Genomic DNA, 18,295 nt, shown 5'->3' with positions numbered 1-18,295 from the left:
ATTTTTCTCAGTTAGTTGATCACATCAGGGAAGAAACACTGGCCTGGATTTGTTAGCATCTGGAGTCTGAGTGTACAAAATGGAACAATGTAGAAATGTCATCTTCATTTTAATTTAGCCAATTGCAATGACAAGGAGAGAAATTACTGCACCTTACTTGCAATTTAAACAGTGTGAGTTAAAGGGATACTGTTTTCTTCTTTAAGGACAGTAACTTAAACCAGCAAGTGCCCGCATTGCACATAGTACAGGTGCCTATACCCCTAAGGTAGGAATGTTGTATTCGCTGGGATGGCTGGTTCACATCTGTGCAGGGAATTGTTTCCTTCTACACTAGAGGCCTCCTTCTTCGTGGTTTTCTATCTCTCACGGGTTATGCGAGACCGCTGCAGCATTTTGAGGTTAATACCCGGACGGAACCTTTCGAAAGAGGCCTCTCGACGTGCCTGTACGTTCCCTGTCCCCGGGGCTGATGGCAAACCGTGCGCTGGCCGGGTGCAGTTCAAACCCTGCCTGCCTGTCCCGGCCCTGGGCAGCGCCCTCGCCGCCCGCCCGGCCCGCAGCCGCGGCTGATGCGCGGAGCTCCGCCGCGTGTTCCGCCGCAGCAGCGGCGCCGCGCTCCCCTCGGCCTCCCCCCGCCCTTCCCCGCTGCCGGGAGCGGCGGCCGAGCGGAGCCGCAGTCACGGCGAGGCCCAGGGAGGCGGCGGAGCTCCGTCAGCGCCGGGCGGAGCCGCTGCTGCGTCTGTCGGGGGGCGGGCGCGGGGCGGGCGCGGGGCGGAGGAGGCGGAAGCCGCGAGGCCGCGGAGGTACCGTCCCTGAGGGCGTGCGGGCGCAGCCGGCGCGCGGCGGGCGGGCCGCGGGCCGGGCATGGAGCGGTGGGTCGGGGCCGCCGGGGGCTGGGAGTCGCTGTGGGGAGCCGGCTGGGGCCGATGGCCGTGCTGGGAGCTCCTGGCCGCCTGCGCCGTCATCGGCGCCGTGGGTTGGCTGCTGCGGCTACGGGACAGGAGGCCGGGCGGCCGCCGGGCGGCGGCGGCGGCCGCCGCCATCTCCTCCCCGACCCCCATCGCCTGCCCGGCTCCCCGCTCCGTCCCGGCGCCGCTCGCCGCGGGGAGCCGGCGCTGCAGCGGGAGCCGCCCAGGTGAGAGACCTCGCCGGGGGAGGCTGGCGGGGGGTGGCGCTGCCCCTCGCCCCGCGGGAGGGCCGGGAGAGGGCACCGGGCACCGCCCGGGGAGGCCGCGCGGCCCTTCTCGCCTCTGCGCGGCCCCAGCGCCTGCGGGCCCCGCCGGGCCCGGCCCCGCCGCCCCGCTCCCCTTCCCGCTTTGTCACGGCCGGGCCCCGCCGTCTCCGGCTCGGCGGCAGAGTCAGCTCCGCCCGCCCCGCCCCGGCCCCGCTCCTGCGGCCCTGTCCCTGCTTCCCGCGTCCCCTCCCGCGCCCTGCCCGCCCGCGCCGGGTCTAGACATAGGTGTGCGTTTCTCCTTCCTGAGAAGTTGCCACCTTTTCCCTTCTCTTTCTTCTTTTCGCGTGGCTTATTTCAAGTTTGCTTTGCAAACCTTCCCTTTCAGCCACGTAGTTCGTAAGTGGTGGCTCATTTAGCCACAGGCGGTACAGACAAATCACCCGATCGCGAAGCCACGGTTGCTGTAACATATGCAAATCCTATCAGCCAAGTACAGCCAAAGACAGGATGTGACTCTCCATTCCTGCCTCCAAAAAAGAAAAAAAGCCCAACAACGACAAACCCAGGCCCATTTTCTTGCATTACTCATTTATTGAAGGATTTAATGAGAATAGTAGAGTTAATACTGCCATCCTTAGAAGTCAGTCATTCATTCTGTCATGGGTCTAGTCTTAATATTTTTTCAGAGCAGATTCTCCTGTTTCTTACTGATCCAGCAAGACAAGGGAAAATAGAATTTTTGCCCATTCTTCCAGGTTTTGATTGATACGGAAGAACCTTCAAACATGTGGTTGTTGTTAAAGCAGTTACTCACGTTTGCAGAGGTAACTTGCAAGGCCTTACATGCCGAACTGGAAGAGGTGGCAACGTCAGTGCTGGCTGTGCTCTGGATCATTTGTAGTTATATAATACATTTTACGGCTCAAATAATCTCCTTTTGCACCTGCATGTAACAAACGGTTGAAGTATTGTCTCAAACCAGGCAGTCGCTGTTTCTCAGGTTTGCAAGTCACACCTTTTGTTTTGGACCGATTAAAATAGGTGATGAAGTTAAAAACCAGTAATGCTTATCTAAGCTAGCTGAAATCTTATTGTCAGAACACAAATATTTAGTGAGAGTTCTGTTTTTTCATTCCAACAGTGTTTTCCCTATTTCCACGCCAAACTCACTAGAAAACTCTTCATGCTAACAGCAGATCTTAAACCTGATTCTTCACTGTTGATCTGCTTTGCCATCTCATTTTGATTTAGCCATGCCAGAGTTGTAATAGGCACACAAAATAAATAAATTTTTTTTTTAAATAGACAAAATTTTGACCACTAAGTTTTAGGTACCATGTTCTGTCAAAACATAGGAAACCAGAGAAATCACTCCTTCATGGCATTTTTTTCTTAACCACAAGGGAGGAAGGATTTTTGTGTGTTCCTGTCTGCTCTCCATACATGAATTATATATATGTACAAGTCTGCTCTTCTGCCGAATCATTGTGCTAGTTCTGAGCCCTAAAAATAGGAGCAGTTCTCAGTTAATTCTTTAAGGCATTATGTTGACTCTTCAAAGTGTTTTCATTGAGGTGTTTTTGCAATGAACTTTCTCACCCCTGAGTTTTCATCTTTCTTGTGATTTTACAGTTACTCAGTCTCAAAAGGAAAATCCTTAGAATAGCAAGTTTGGATATTTTAATTGCCCTTAGGGGTGCATCCCTTGATTAAAACACATTGGTATCAAATTTATTTAAAAAACCAGGTGATTAAGGATTGAAAACAAGTAAGAGGATCTTTCACATCTGTCTTTGCAATCTTGTGGGCAAGTCAGATAATCGAAACAGTGAGGTTGCTTAGAGGCTCAGGAATCTCAAGGGAACTACAATACTTTGGGGAAGTGGCTCAGCAGCATCAGCTGTGGCTCTGCTGCTGTTTGGTGGGGTTTTGGACTTGGAAATAGTCTCATTTCCCATTGTTTCACCGAGGTTCCATTTAGTACTTGTGAAATGTTGGGGGGCTGAGTTTTGCTCTCTAAGCACAGACATTCAAAATAAGACATTCATAAAAAAGAGACAGCTCTCAAAGGAAATGTCCCTCCAAGGAAACAACCCTCAAACTCACATGACTGTTGACTTGTAATAATTGAAAGACTGTTTAAGTTTGGCATTAAGTACATTTTCATAGGATTTCCTGATACTAGGAATGCGTTTGTTCTGAATCAGATTGCAGTGAAACTTTTACTTGGCTCTATATTGACTGTGGCTGGAAATGACAAAAACTTAACTGTGTGCATTTGGGTTTTTTGACTATATGAAAAGTAGTCTTAAATTTCATTATGTGAGGATGAAACCCAAAATTGAAAAGAAAGTACTAGAACTGCCATACACCCCTGTCCAAAGCAGCAGAACCCATGAAATGGCTCAGCAGTGGAGGAAGGGGCAGTGTAAGGCATGAGTGAAGGCAAGCTGAGGGAACAGCCCAGCTGAATCATTTCTGTCTGGAGCTTCCCTTCCTGAGCAGTGTGTGCCAGGAGAGTCACAGCCTCTGTGGAGGTACATGGTTGCAGTACCTGATGAAGTAATGTGAAAGCTTTGTACATTCTTGAGCTGCCCAAATCCTGTATTTTTCAGTTGTATTTTTCACAGCAAGGAATTTGTGTTGGCATCAGTTTGGTTTTAGTATCTTCTTGCTGACCAGTGTGGAAGCTGTCAGTGTGGATTACATGGAGGGATGTGAGCTGAGGGAATTGGATCCTAGCAGAGAGAAGGATATTCCTTTGGAAATGGAGAAATTCTCCCAGCTCCAGTTTCTTGTTGGAGGGGGAGATCTGAAGATGAGTTGTTTTTGTTTTCTGGCTGTTTGCTTTCGAAACAGGCCTGGGAAACAACATGTTGTGTACATATTTCCAGCCTTGCATCACAGCCAGAGAAAGCCTGCCCTGGTTGCTGCACTGTGCCTTAGACTTCTGTCTAAGGAAAGTCCTAAGGAAATACTAGAAATAGTTCTGTGCCTTTAGCTGGAGGTGCAGCCCCTTTCCTTGGGGCTGACTAGTGCTCATGTCCATGTATTGCAGTGCACACACAGACTGTGCCTTTCTTGTCAGGAATCAAATATTTCTCAGCCTGTCATAAACTTTAATGATTAAATGCTCTGGATTGAATTTTCACTGCAGAAGAAATTGAAAAAGGATGAACAAGAATAAAATGTAAGCTGTAAATATTCTTTTAAGTAGTTGAGAGAGGAGGAAATAAACTTGGTGTAGGTCTGGTAGCTTAAAAACATGCCTAACACATTGAATTGAAAAATATTTTGTCTTCTCTGCACTGCAAGAATCTCTTCAGAATTCTGAGAAATTGTTAAGAGGCACTTTTTTCTTTGGCTTTAATATACCATTTAAATAGCAGGAGAAAAGTTGTGTTTGTTACATCTCCTTTTCTGCCTTTCCTGTAGGTGAAATAACAATGGATACTATATTATCCCGATTGAAGAAGCTGAGCCATGATGAGCTTAGAGAAGAGATTATGAGAGCAGGACTGAAATGTGGGCCCATTACTGCAACTACGAGGTTTATTTTTGAAAAAAAATTGGCTCAGGCACTGTTGGAGCAGCAAGGAGCCCTGGAGGAAGAAGGGTCTGCTGTGCCAGAGGAGACTGCTGGAAATGTCCCAGTGAATCACAACAGCCATGGAAGCGCTTCTGAGGAGGCAGACTTTGGGTACTGTGTGGGTCTGAACCCTCCAGAGGAAGATGCTGTGACACACGTGAACTGTGCAGCTCCAGCCTATGGTGCTGATTCACAAATCGCTGCTCAGACACCGTCCAGAGATCCTCCACTATTCTATGGAGTTTGCCCAGTTTATGATGACATATTGGCAAGGAATGGTAAATACTCACTGCCCTTATTTCCAATGACAGGCATTTATTTTACAGTTGTGTCTGAGCAGACCTCGTTTATGTAGCAGGTGTTACAAACACCACTGCATTAGTATGTAAGCATTGCTTGAAGTATTTCTTTGTTCCTGTAAATAGTATTTATTTGATTTTCTGAGGCAAAGCAACACAGTTATAAGACATCCCAGGTGTTCTGCCATTATAGTTCCTGCACATGAAGATCCTCTACCTGATGTAGCTCAGATGAAGAAAATGATTTCCTGTTGCTACTCTTGGACCCCTTCTGTGCCTTTAATCCCTATCAAGAATAAAAAGTAATCCTCTAAATAAACAATCAAAAGAATATTTATACTGTCATCAGTTGAAGCTTTAATGATCTGTTCTAAAAGTTTTCACTTTTTCTGTTTCTGGCAGTAGAGTAGTGCACAGAGGATCATTTACTGTGAGACAGTCGTAAGAATTCTTACTAAGAAAAAGTACATTAAGATACCCTTATCTGAGCAATATCATTAAAAGGAGAAGGAGAAAAACTTGTTTATTATCTAAGGTTCTCTGTAAAGATCTTAAAGTTGTGATAGTGGATCACTTACAAATTCAGTCTTTCTGAACAAGAGAACATCAAAAGTAATGCAGGGTGAATAAGCTGTGAGTTTGCTTTCCCATCTGGAAGTGAAATGCTTGTTGAAGCTGGCCTGTCCATTAAAGGGGGGGCTCAGGTATTGATTGATAGAAATGGCTGAGCCCTGTACATGTCTCACCTGACATTACCTGCAGTGTGTGGGAGGCTCCTACTCAGTTTCCAGGAGACAGGATTTAAAAGGACTTTTGATCCTTATGCCATGTGTGGAAGAGAAACAGTTTGAGACCAAAGCTGGAATGATAGTCTAGGAATTCTGTAATCTTCTTCTAGGAGTTGAAATCTGAGATTGTTGAAATAACATAGTTTTGTTTGTTCTTTGTTGCAGAGAGAATACATGTGTATGAAGATAGGAAGGAAGCTCTCCAGGCTGTTAAGATGATTAAGGGTTCCCGTTTTAAAGCTTTTACAAAAAGAGAGGATGCTGAGAAATTTGCTAAGGGAATCTGTGATTATTTCCCATCTCCAGGCAAGTCCTCTTTATGTTTGTCTCCAGTGAAAATGGGATCATTTAACAGAGGTAAGTGGGGAACTTCATCTATGTACAGTAGTTGCAATAGACAGCATTATTTTTTTTTTTTTATTTTTGGTGAGAGACCAAGCAACAGCTGCCTTATCAATATACTAATAACAGAAAAATTTCCAAGGGTGGAGCATTGAATGAACTGAAGTTTAAAAGAACTTTTACTTTAAGTGTAAAAATGTTTAAAATGTGGAAAATGTTTTAAATATAGAATAGCATTGTTACTTTTTTAAGGCTGTAATGTAGGTAATGGTCTGCATGGATACCCTGCTTAGTAGTCCATGGTCATATTTGTTAGGATTTGATTTTACTCATGGACTTCAGGATATTCAGGTTTAGTAAGAAGCTGATAAAATTGCACAGTATATTAAAACTGTACTCAATTGTTAAGTAAATTTTTAAGTTCAAAAATAAAATGTTAAGCACTGATCATATTTCACAGTGTCCCAGCTGCTAGATTAAAGGGATTCAGGAGTCACAGAACTGCAGAAGCAATTTTAATAATCAGAAAATTGTTGTTTCTTGCTGAATTTTGCTTTTAAGTTTGGATGGGAGCAGACTGGTAATTACAAAGTTTACCAGTCCCTATTAAAGTCTGAAATGGTTTTACAAGATGATTAATCATTTTCCTCTCCCTCCCTATTACTAATTACTGGTGTATTTAAATGTCTTGTTATTGAGTTTAGTTTCCTTACTCCTGTATATGAAAGATGCAAAATTAATACATGGTTTAGATGAAAAGCATAATTTCCATGGCTAGCATGTGAAAATGGTGATCACTGGAAAGAATGTATCTAGAAAGGAGTGGTTTGTGTTTTGATAGATGGCTTGTGCTCCCCTGAGAGTGAGACTGTGAATAAGGAGAGAGCCAACAGCTACAAAAGTCCACGGACTCAGGATCTCACAGCTAAGCTTCGGAAAGCTGTCGAGAAAGGAGACACAGCAACATTTTCAGAACTTATTTGGAGTAACCCTCGTTACCTGATCGGGTCAGGAGACAACCCTACGATCGTACAGGTAAAAAAACAGCAAGGAAACAGGAAATCCAGGTTCTGGTTTAGTTTTGGGGCCTGAAAGCAGAAGTGGAAGGAATGATGTTTCCTGCTCCTCCTTCAAGACACCTTGTTCCACCCAGCTCAGGGTTTCTCAGTGTTTACTGACAGCAGCTGGGGCACTTCTCTGTAAGTCACCCTGAGAGCTCCTTAGCTCCAGCGGAGCTAAAGGAACTGAGTGTGCAGTTCTTCAGGGAAGAATAGTTTTATTCAGTAGTGCAAGAACAGTCTTGTCTTTTTATTCTTTGGTCTCCTCCAAATAATTGGAATCTTTTTAAAAACAGACTAATTGTAAAGACCAGGGTAGGGCCTAAGCTGTAATTAGGTGTTCCTACAGCATTGCTTACCTAAGCACCCCTATTAAATTCTAAAACCATGTATAAGGTGCCATTTAGCAAACACTGACAATCTTACTTCAACTTGTATCAGACCAGCTTTGTGGAGCTGTTGAAATTTTTTGTCATACAGCAAAGCGTTTGAATGTTTTATATCTATCTACACCCATTTTCCTGCTCCTCTTATAAACTGAACTTCCTACCTCCCTTTATTGCTTGATATTTTATTATACCTTTTTTGCCACATTCTTTTCTGGAATGAAGACTATAGCTGAGTATAAGAATAATTTCATTAATTATAAGAATAATGTGGGTGTAAAGAGAAGGCTTTACAAAAATATCAGTATAACACTCAGTGTGGGAACCCTTGTATTTTCGCAGTTAAATCAGTTACATCGATAGGTGTAAGAGAGCTGTTTAGATTGGTGTTCATTCTAATGTTGGTCTTTCTTTTCCAGGAAGGGTGTAGGTACAATGTCATGCATGTTGCTGCCAAGGAGAATCAGCCTGCTATCTGCCAGTTATTGCTGGACACTCTGGAAAATCCAGAATTTATGCGGCTGATGTACCCAGATGATAATGATGTCATGTTGAAGAAACGCATCCAATATATTGTTGACCTTTACCTGAACACTCCAGATAAAATGGTAAGATTGGGGGCGACTACCTGGTTATTATTGTTATTATTATTTTTTTATTATTATTTTATTATTATGGAAACAACTGGAAGGGGTTAATGATGTGTAAGGGAGACTGACAGAGAACAGAAGGGGAGCTGTCCATTAGTTCTGTGGGTTTTGGTAGTCATTATTCTGCACTATGGTGGGAGAATATTTGTTAAGAGCTCGGATAATTAGTCATGACACGTATTTACTTTCCTCAGTCTCAAAATTAAATGTGTGGTACTGACTTTATCATCTTTCTAAGTGCATGTGAATTTTTCCCTTTTTCCCACTGCAGTGGTTTGATACTCCATTGCATTTTGCCTGCAAGTTTGGGAATTTGGATGTTGTTAATGTGCTTACCTCACACCCAGCCATTGTAAAAAATCCAAGAAACAAATATGATCAAACTCCAGCAGAAGTAAGTCTCTCCATGTCCACAGCAAACCCAAAAATGTTATCCTGATCAGTATTTTTCATATTCAAACATTACTGACTAATATAGATAGAAGGTTTGTAGTAAGGTGCTAGTGTCATGATTAAAGAGTAAATTCTGTATAATATTAAAAATATTTTATGCTGATTGTGTCTGTGGAAAAGTTTTCACTGTATGGAGTTGGATGTATTTTAGTTGCACTACTGTGAATTGAAAGTACTGGGTGAGATGAGTAGGGGCCAGTAATGTGATTGTTCAGGAAGAAGACACATTGGAGTTGATTTGGAACTGAAGTTCTTAGGCTGTACTAACAATTAAAATTGTATTTACAGGTAGTTTGTGAAAGAAGCAAGAATAAATCTGCAGAACTGAAAGAAAAGCTAAGAGAGTACTTGAAAGGTCTGTATGCAGAATTTTGTACTATGTCAGGCGTGTATTTTGGCTCTTCACTGTCTTCTATTCTGTTTGCTTTCTGTAGCATTTCAGTTCCTAAGTGATGCTGCTGTACAGTGCTGTAAAAACCAAAGGGAAACTCTAAAACTGATCAGGGACAGAAAACTTTTTGTCTTTTAAATTACAGTCAGAACTGTTAATATATGCATCACAAGGTTGCCCTCATGGCTGTGTAATGTAGGCAAGGCCCTGATTCAGCAAGCCTGGAGCAGAGTGTTTAATCTAAAAGAAACAAAAACCCTTTGCAGGGCAAGAGGTGTATCTGACATGCTGGGGAGTCCTGTAATTTTGTAGTTTCCTTGACATAGAACTTTCTCTGTTTTGTCATGTGTGTGTTGAAGCATTTGCAAGAGGCTGTGAAATTTGTTAAAGACCTTGAGGGAAGGGCTCTATGAATCATTGCAGGTGGTTTTGTGTTTGAAAGAGAAGGGAACCTGCACTAAAATGTGATCTGTAATCACTAAAGCAGTTAGTTTGAATTACAGGGAGTTTTACTCGTGAAGTAAAGTCAGATGGTTCAGTGTACAGGTGCACTGATGGTCCAGGAAGAAGCAGCAGGCTGATGTAACATAAACTTAATGAGAAAGCTTTGTATGATTTCTTTTAGGTCGCTATTATGTACCTCTCCTGAGAGCAGAAGACAATTCCTCAGCCCCGGTCATTGGCGCGCCGTGGTCGCCCGATCAGACGGACGATGGCCCCCAGAGAACTTGGTCTAAATACCCTGGCAGCCCCAAAGACCCAGTGTTGTCCATAAGAGCTTTTGCAGGCCCCATGAGCCCCTCAAAGGTAAGGAGAGAACTTCATGTGACTCTAATGCCTATGCTTCTCCTTTTTATGGATGAAGAAGATCCCCACAGGGTTCCTTGTGTGGTGTAGCTTGCTCCTGGCACAGATTGTGGCTTTCTCTTTGCTGAGGAGATGAATCTTTTTCGACGGAGGAGCACAGAAACTTGTAAATATTTTTTTTATTGCCGAAAACAGAAATGTGGTGTAAATAAGAGTAGAAGTTCAGTCGAATATTGTTTTCTTTTTCCTCTTGGAATCTATTCAAAGAGCACCTCTGGCAAGCCTTTATTTCTTACAGATAATTACTGTAACTTTCTAACCTGAAGCAAAGCCTTTCAAGGCAGCTATGAATCAGTTTAAAAAAATCTTAACTATAAATTTATCTCATTTCTAGATGTTGCCACTGGATGTTAGAAGCAGTTTAACCTCTGCTTGTTGAATTAACATTAATATATTTTTCTAGATGGAAAAATTGACAACCAAATAGTAGGTGTTGGGATGGTTTTGGAAATGTATTGATGGTAGTGGAAAAGCAAAATCTTCAGTTTTCAGTAGGAATGCTTAGATACCTGTTAAATATATTCCAGACTTACTGGTGTTTGTTTGACTCATTTGTTTAGTATGAACATGGTGCAGGTACGACAGCTTTAGAAACAGTGAATAAATGCAGTGGAGGACTTTGTGTCATCTGATGGTTGCATTCTTTAAGACTCAATTTTACCAAAATGCTAGTGCTTTTTCTTCTTAGTGTTCTTGATCAGTTTTCTGTTCAACTGACAGAAATTTAAATATCATTTATACTCTGAAAAATACTATCTACAGTGTAAACAGTTCATAATTTTGATTGCTGACAGGTATTTTAATGTCTGAATGTAGTTCTTAGTCACTGTGATCTTTGTCATATAAAGTCAAGAAGGGGTGGGATTTTGCAAAGAATTTCCCTTGAGGCATTCCAAATTCAAAATAGACAGCAAGAATTTATTCTAATAACTGTAGCAAGTCTGTGCATATAAAAATATCCCCTTTGCATCCTAGAAAACAATGACCAGGAAGCATTTGTAATTAAATAAAATGACATGGCAAAATCACAAGATACTTCTGTTTCCTGCTGCACACAAATTAAAACCAGGCAGATGTGGTGTCTATGCAGTTGATTTTCAGATGGTTGTACATTAGGGTCCTTCTCTTTCATGAGCACTTCAGAGATAAAAGTAACCACCGGTAGTGAAAGGAGTAACTTTAGATCCAATGTGAGATCCTTCATAGCTGGAGTTGAGCAACACCTGTGGACAGCAAACAGCTGAACATCTTCTAGACCTGTAGGTAGACATGTAGCCAGCACAGAGTTAGTTCATATTGTGGGGGGTGGTTTTTTAATTTATTTCTGTTTTTTAAAGGCTGAAGAATTTCGCAGGCTGTGGAAGACTCCACCTCGAGAGAGAGCTGGCTTCTTTCACAATGTCAGGAAATCTGATCTGGAGAGAGGTGTTGAAAGAGTTGGAAGGTATCTAAAAGATGTCAATATAAAAAATTAATAATAGAGCATGCAAAAGCAAAAGACTGTGCTGAGAGTACAGTTATTACTGCACAATATCTTGGGGCAAAAGCTACTGCAGAAATATTTAATGAAGTGTTTTGCAGTTGGATTTTTACTGTATTTTTGTGTAAACAAGATAGCTAAAATGTGAGACCTGGCTTTCTTAGCCTTGGCAATAAAGATATTTTAGCTATTATTGATGGTATGTATGGAATGCTTTTCACAGACATTTGCTTGCCTCATTTGGCAGATCTAAAATAATGCATAGCCTGTTTGTTCTGTGAAAGTGAGGGATTGTTAAAAGGGAGCAGAATGAAATAACCCTAATACAAATGTGTTGCTTTATAAAAGCTCTGTGTGTGTGGTGTGTCCTTGCAGTTAAAATACCTTCTGTCAGCAACATACGGAAAAAAATACTTCGTTAAAAGCTGACTGCATTTCATTCTTTAAAATAATCCCTCACTTCCTCCTACCTCTCCCATTCCCAAATAGAAAAAGCTGTTGAATGCACTATCAGTGGCGATTCTTGTCTATCTAATGTCTAGATACAATCAGCTTAAAGATAGCAATGTTTATGCTGCTGTTAAAATAGTAGATTAAATGTGAAAAATGCTCTAGAACAAATGAGGTGATACTTTGCTAAGGATGTGTCTGTGCTTTTGCAGACTGTTGATTGTTGTGGGATTGTGTTGCCTGGTTGCACGTTTGGCTGTTAAAATGTGATCAGAAAAGTTAATTGTCAAACTAATATTTATGTCTTCACAAATGATTCGTTTTATTTTATTTATTGCAGGGAGTTAGCTCATGAACTGGGGTTCCCGTGGGTTGAATACTGGGAATTTCTGGGCTGTTTTGTTGATCTGTCTTCCCAGGAGGGGCTGCGAAAACTAGAAGAGTACCTGAGTCATCGTGAAATGAGCGAAAAGGCTCAGCCAGAAACAGGGGAAAATGAAACCTGCAATAGATATAAAAGTCCACATCCCTCTGGTAAGAGAAGGGCAAATGCTGCAAACAATGGGTTTTACCTGGGGAGAAGAGGGAGAGGAAAAGCTTGGTGCCCAGGGGAAGCAGTGTTCACCTGTTGTGGTTGCTGTTACTCATCTCTTGTCCAGTCTGATTACAGTACCAAAAAAGGAGCCACTGTGAATGTAGAAGTGCAGTCTTTATCTTTCATGTGAAGTACTTTATTTGCGTGTAGCCCCCAAACGAAATCCCTATAAGAAAACCTCTATCTGCAGTATGTTTTCACTCAGAGCATTTGGGAATTCATCTTAAAGTATAGAATTTTGTAATCCACAGATATGGAATAAATAACTTCTAAAAATAAAAGAATAATTCTTTACAACTGTGAAAGACACAAGAAGCAAAACCAAGGAAAGCTTTATACCTTAGACCACTGCTGGCCATGTGTGCATTTTGGATTTGTAGCTTTAGTCAGGTTAGTTCATGCTTTACATAAATTCAGAGACATCTTCAGGAAATAGAATTAGGCATAAAGATTGTGTATTTGTTCCTGGTTTATGTACTTGACATTCTGTTTAAAGTCTTTTTATGTGTTGCTCTTGTTAAAATTATTTACAGGTAAAAGTAAAAAGTCCTGCAATTCCATTTCTGTTGGAGCATTTTTAGATGAGGATGATGATGACATGAGCTTAGAAGAAATTAAAAACAGACAAAATGCAGCACGAAATATCAGCCCCTCTCTTGTGTCCAGGGAGCCCAGCATTGATGCCATTGGAGATGCTGAGTGTGATATCCTGTCCATGGAGTGTGCAGGAAACATCATAGAGACCTCAGCTCACCCCCGGCACTATGAGAAGGGAGCTGCTTCCAGCAAAAATGGGTTTTGCAGTCCTGTGTCCAGTGAAAGGATCATCAGTGACAGAAAGCAGCTGCACGATGGGTCAGAATGCCTCATGTCACCTGTTTCCAATTTGATGTCAGAATTTGAAAGCCTGTCATTCCAAGAGCAAGAGGTTGTAGGAGTATCTCATAAAATCATTGAAAAAACTGAGAATGAGGGAATTCTGGACAAGACCTGCTATGCAGCGTCACTGGCAAGTTCTCCTGAGCCGAGAGTTACAGGAAAACCTGGAGAGACCAAGTTAAGGACAGACCACAAAATATCATTAGATAAGGAGAGAGTGTCCAGGGAATCTGGAATTCAGACTAAGGAGGCACAACAACGTCAAGAACTTTCTTCCCAGAAGTTTCTTTTGAAGACTTCACCCACAAATGACAATATAAAGTTATTCCTGCTTGGGTAAGAATTGTTTTTCTAAACTCTTACTTGCACAGGGAATCTCTTTGCTTATATAAAAACTAAAGTGTTTTGGAATTGTTTTATGGCCTGAACAAATACGTGGTTCTCTTTTCATCTAGTTCTGTTTCCATTCTAGGGAGCAGCCCTCGAAGCTGGATGGTGATGTCTTAGCAGCTATAGAAGGAGCAGAGATTGATCCCCAGAAATACCCAATGATTTACAAATGGAAACACACGGTGCAGTCCTACTCCTCATCTGACAGGCAAAGGTATTGCTGCAAACTCAGTCACAGGAGTTGAGATACATTTTTAGCTTGAATAGCAGAATTTCAGGTCGTGTTGCCCACAAACCCATATTTTAAATATTCAGCAGAATTAACTGTTTTCTGAAGTTAATCATAAAAGCCTTTTGGGCTGGTGTCTATTGATAAGGAGTTTCCTGGTGCTGCCGTCATGTTCCTTCCATTCCACTGCTGTTCCAAGTAACTTGAGCATGTCTCCACAGACAAATCAGACATGAGTATTTTCCTCCTGGCCAACGACTCACTTCACTGATTGGGTACTTGGATCCTTCACTGGACTCAGTGGTAGTTGTGCTGTTGGTTTCTAATTTATCCCTGTTGTTGATGCAGTGCAGGAATGCTGTGTTGCCTTAGGTTGTGCAGAGGCATGTTAAGGTGAATTTAATGTCTTTAGGCATCTTTTTATTACTGTTTTTATTTTTAGTCTTTATTACCCCAGTTCAGAGGAACTGTTCATGTGAAGGACAGTGTATGTCTTCATGGCCATTTTGAAAGAAACGATGTCTTCCTGATAGGGGCAACACGTCTACATAAAATATTTCCTGCTCTTCCTATTCCTTTCAGTCTTCCAGGCCTGTCTCTTACCAGATAGGATTTTTCTCAGCTGGTGCATTGGTTCTGAGATCTAAAGTGATTCTGAGTTAAAGTGCTGCTCTCTTTATTGCAGTTTCCTTTAAAAAGTGCACAATAACTTCTGGTTTCTTTCAGTTGGCCAAGTCCAGCACTGAAGGCAAGATTCCGGTCCCAAACCATTGCTGCTGGCCTTCCAAATGCTTCAGTGTATCCTAATTCAGGAAGAAACAGTCCCATACCAGGAAGTCCGGGAAAACACGGCAGTGCCGCCTCGTTCCCTCCAGAGCCTGGGAGCCCTGGGCGCTACAGCCCCGCCTGTGTCCTGCGCTATTTCTCAGAGCCTCCTGCCCACTAAAATACAACTCATCATCCTGGGACTTGAGAGCTGTTTTCATTGTTAGAGTGGAGGAAAAACTACAATGTTACTAAAGTGACATGAGGTTTTACTTGGCTATTTATTTTTCCTCAATTGAGGACAACTGTATGTTTAAAAAATGGAATATATGTCTTAATGCCATATACGAGGTAGATTATTACTGGTGACATGCAAGAAGTTCGTGACAGTGCAGTTGTCCAGTAGCTCTGAATTAACCCTTGTTGCCAGTACCACGGTGGGCTGAACTGTCCCCTAGCAATGGTGGTATTTGCTGTCACTACTTATCCTCATTGTAATGAACACACAGCCCTCAACTGCCTTTCTTTACCTTGGATAGTCGAGGAAACGCATCATCAGCAAATAGAACACGGGAGAGGAAATCGATGGCAGGAAGTGAAACGTTCTCCTGCTTTCAGGGGCAATGCTCAGAGTCAAAAGCCTAAAACCTGCCTGGGAATGCAAGGATGCTTTGCAGTGTGGAGGAGGGATGTGAAACCCTGTGCATAAGCAGAGTGTTTACAGCCAGCTGGGCTGGGCAGTTGATACCCACACCCACACTCACCTGTCTGTCCGTGTGTGTGTGTGCACAGATTTGCATGAGACCCTTGAGGCTCTGCTTGTTCTGAGGCTGTTACAGACACCATGATCTACCAAGTGCATTAGAAACGGGGCACTGTAGAAACTACTGGGATTCCTTTAAGTGGTAGTGTGAAGATTTAAGGAAAAAAACTTTAAAATTAGCTGTTTATTTCCCCCAGAGAAGCTGTTAACACTAGCAGATTTCAATAGTTATTACACAAAAGCACATCAGCAATAATCTCAGCAGATTTACCAGCAAGATAACTTAATGGCCTAGTTTGTAATATGTTAGCATGGTAGCCAGTGGCCCAGGAGGTGGCTATTTCCCAACTGTAAAGAGCAAGGACTAAGGACTAAAAATATTTTTATGGAATCTGAGCTTTTACTATGTCTCTAATGTGGACGTGGTAATGAGTTTTTGTTACAGCAGTCAATAATTTTATTCTTCAGCCTTCTGTAAGAATGACTTGTTTTGACAGCGTGATGCTGAGAATAAGAAAGCTTTTCAAAACTCCAGAGAGTTTTCCTTATGAAGCCTAGTAGTTGTAATGTTGCATGAAAGGCTTCCAGAAACAGAGCTCTCTAGGTTAAAAAAAAAAGAAAAAGAAAGAAGACCTATTTACAGTTAGAAGATAAATCTGATCAGAAAATGAAGCTCTGCAGGGCTGTGCCACACGGTGAGTGAGAGCTTGGAGCCACTTCGCAGGGCTGGAAGGGAAGGGCACCAAGTTCAGCAAACACAGGTGGGAGGCAGGAGGGGCCAGCCCGGCCTTCCCCAGGGTCCCACCAGTCCCGGGGCCATTCCAGACCCTGGGGCTGCTCACACGGCAGTGACTGTTCCTACACAAACTGTGCACCCTCATAGGTTCGTGACTGGTACTAACCTAAAACACTGCACTTAATGCTTTTGCAAGCTCAGTAGTGCCTTTTGTAATATATTTTTTTAATTAAATTTTTGTTCTTTTAGAAGTTTAAAAAAAAAAGTGGCATCCACTTATTATGGGCAGATAAAATACAGTTTTTCTCTGGGCTTTCTGAACAGGATGTCTTTTAATGTCTCTAAGTTGGATTATTTGGTGCGATAGCTCTCCACTGGGGGAGAGACTCCTCTTTTAGAAATTATTCTTAAAAAAAACCAAAAAAAGGTTTATTCTGCTCTTTTGTTAAAATCGAGCTTAGTGCCATGGAGCTGGACATTAGGAGGAGCAATTTTACATAAATGCCTCTCATTCAGTCATATTCTAGACAAGTACCAGGGGCTTGGGGGGTGTTGTACTTAAACATCTTTTAAAAAAAAAAAACAAAACAAAAAAACAAAAAAACAAAAAACCAGAACCACAAACATAAGCTGCTGTTACCAAGTATTTTAACTGACTTTTTCATAAGGTTTTTTTTGTTGGTTTTTTTTTAATTTTTATTTTTATGCAGCAGGCTCCATGGTTTCAAAATATTTTAAGGTCCCCATATACCCCCAATTTTACTTTAAAAGGTTTGAGACTGGCTTCTTTTCTTGCTGGTTGGTTTTGGGGTTTTAAATAATTTAATGTAAATTACATCTTTATCATTCTGGAGAAATTGATCAGCTGACCTAATTGTCTAATACCATTTTAGAGCCAAGCTGCTGGGGTAAATTGTGGGTGCAGCTGCTGTTCTCGACCCTGGTCCTTCAGAGCTGTGGTACAGTAGCACTGCCCTTTTGCTAAGAGTTTGTTACTGAGCCAGGGAGACTAACACTAGTTCTTTGTCCTTTTTACCTTTATTATGCTTTGCTTTCTTTTTTTAATATTTAAATGTACGTTACTGGTATGTATATGTAGCCAGGAACCCTCACACACACCCCTCCACCCACCCACCATACCCTTGCCTTTCACTTTGTAATCCTGTTTTGGTTCAGTCAGGAGAGTATTTTTTTTAACTGTGTTATACAGTGTGCATTAGTCCAGTTGTACTGCACTTAAGAGGTCATTTTTCTAACAATGTATTACTTCAGCTATGATAAAAATAGCAATTTATGTAGCGATTTGATCATTTGTGATTTTGTGAAGAAAGCCCTTCAACACTGAGCCTGTGGAGACACTTTAAATCAGAGTGATAGTGCTTGAATTGTGTTTTCTTGGCCAAAAGTTCACTTTTAAAGGTGCAAAACAATGGTTGTGTTTTTGTTGGTTGTTTTTTAATTAGCGAAGTGTCATGTTAAAAATACAGACGTATCCCACTTTCTATTAAAAACCCAGAATAGCTGAAAGTGTCACCCTGTGTTCAGCATGGGACGTGGGGAGAAGGAGTGACTCACTGGTTAGTGCAGGCCTTGCTCACACAATACCTGCAGCTGTTGTGTGTGTGCACAGCAACAATGTGCACACCACCAAAGACTTAAGAGTTTTACAGTGTTGAAGAAACAGGAACTCAGACTATGGTAAAAAAGACTTAATTTTCAATTTCATGCTTTCCACCCCCACCTTAAGTGTCACCAAAACTATTGCTAATTTCTGTACCTGGGCAAAGAGGTGTTGTGTCATCTGGTTGCCCACCAAGAGCTTGTTCAGTGACACAGAGGTTGTAGAAGGGGATGTGTGTGAGAGGGTACATGTGCGCACACACAAAAATAAAAACGCACAGAATTTCCATCTTACAGGTGCTGGTGCTCGTGTTCCTCGTGGTGGTGACACAGCCCTGCAAATGGCTGTGCTGAGGCTACAGCAGTTCCCCTCTTGGGCAGCTCTGTG

General features: G+C 42.1%; 1 protein-coding gene across 1 annotated transcript; it reads left to right on the top strand.

The window, feature by feature from the left end:
• Positions 1-867: 867 nt before the first annotated feature.
• On the top strand, positions 868-18,201 carry ANKLE2 (ankyrin repeat and LEM domain containing 2). Its single transcript, XM_042034679.1, has 13 exons — positions 868-1,138; positions 4,613-5,044; positions 6,019-6,210; positions 7,037-7,230; positions 8,059-8,247; positions 8,561-8,683; positions 9,031-9,097; positions 9,759-9,940; positions 11,338-11,444; positions 12,271-12,464; positions 13,059-13,740; positions 13,877-14,008; positions 14,750-18,201. The coding sequence occupies exons 1-13, from the start codon at positions 868-870 to the stop codon at positions 14,967-14,969; spliced, it is 2,985 nt and encodes a 994-aa protein (XP_041890613.1). The 3' UTR covers positions 14,970-18,201.
• The last annotated feature ends 94 nt before the right edge of the window (positions 18,202-18,295 follow it).

This window comes from Corvus kubaryi, unplaced genomic scaffold, assembly GCF_017639235.1.
Source record: "Corvus kubaryi isolate FWS band 111438036 unplaced genomic scaffold, C.kubaryi_AGA036_p1.0 37382, whole genome shotgun sequence".
Lineage (NCBI taxonomy): Eukaryota > Metazoa > Chordata > Aves > Passeriformes > Corvidae > Corvus > Corvus kubaryi.
The sequence above is the reverse complement of the archived record's forward strand: the minus strand, read 5'-3'. Positions and strand labels throughout refer to the sequence as shown.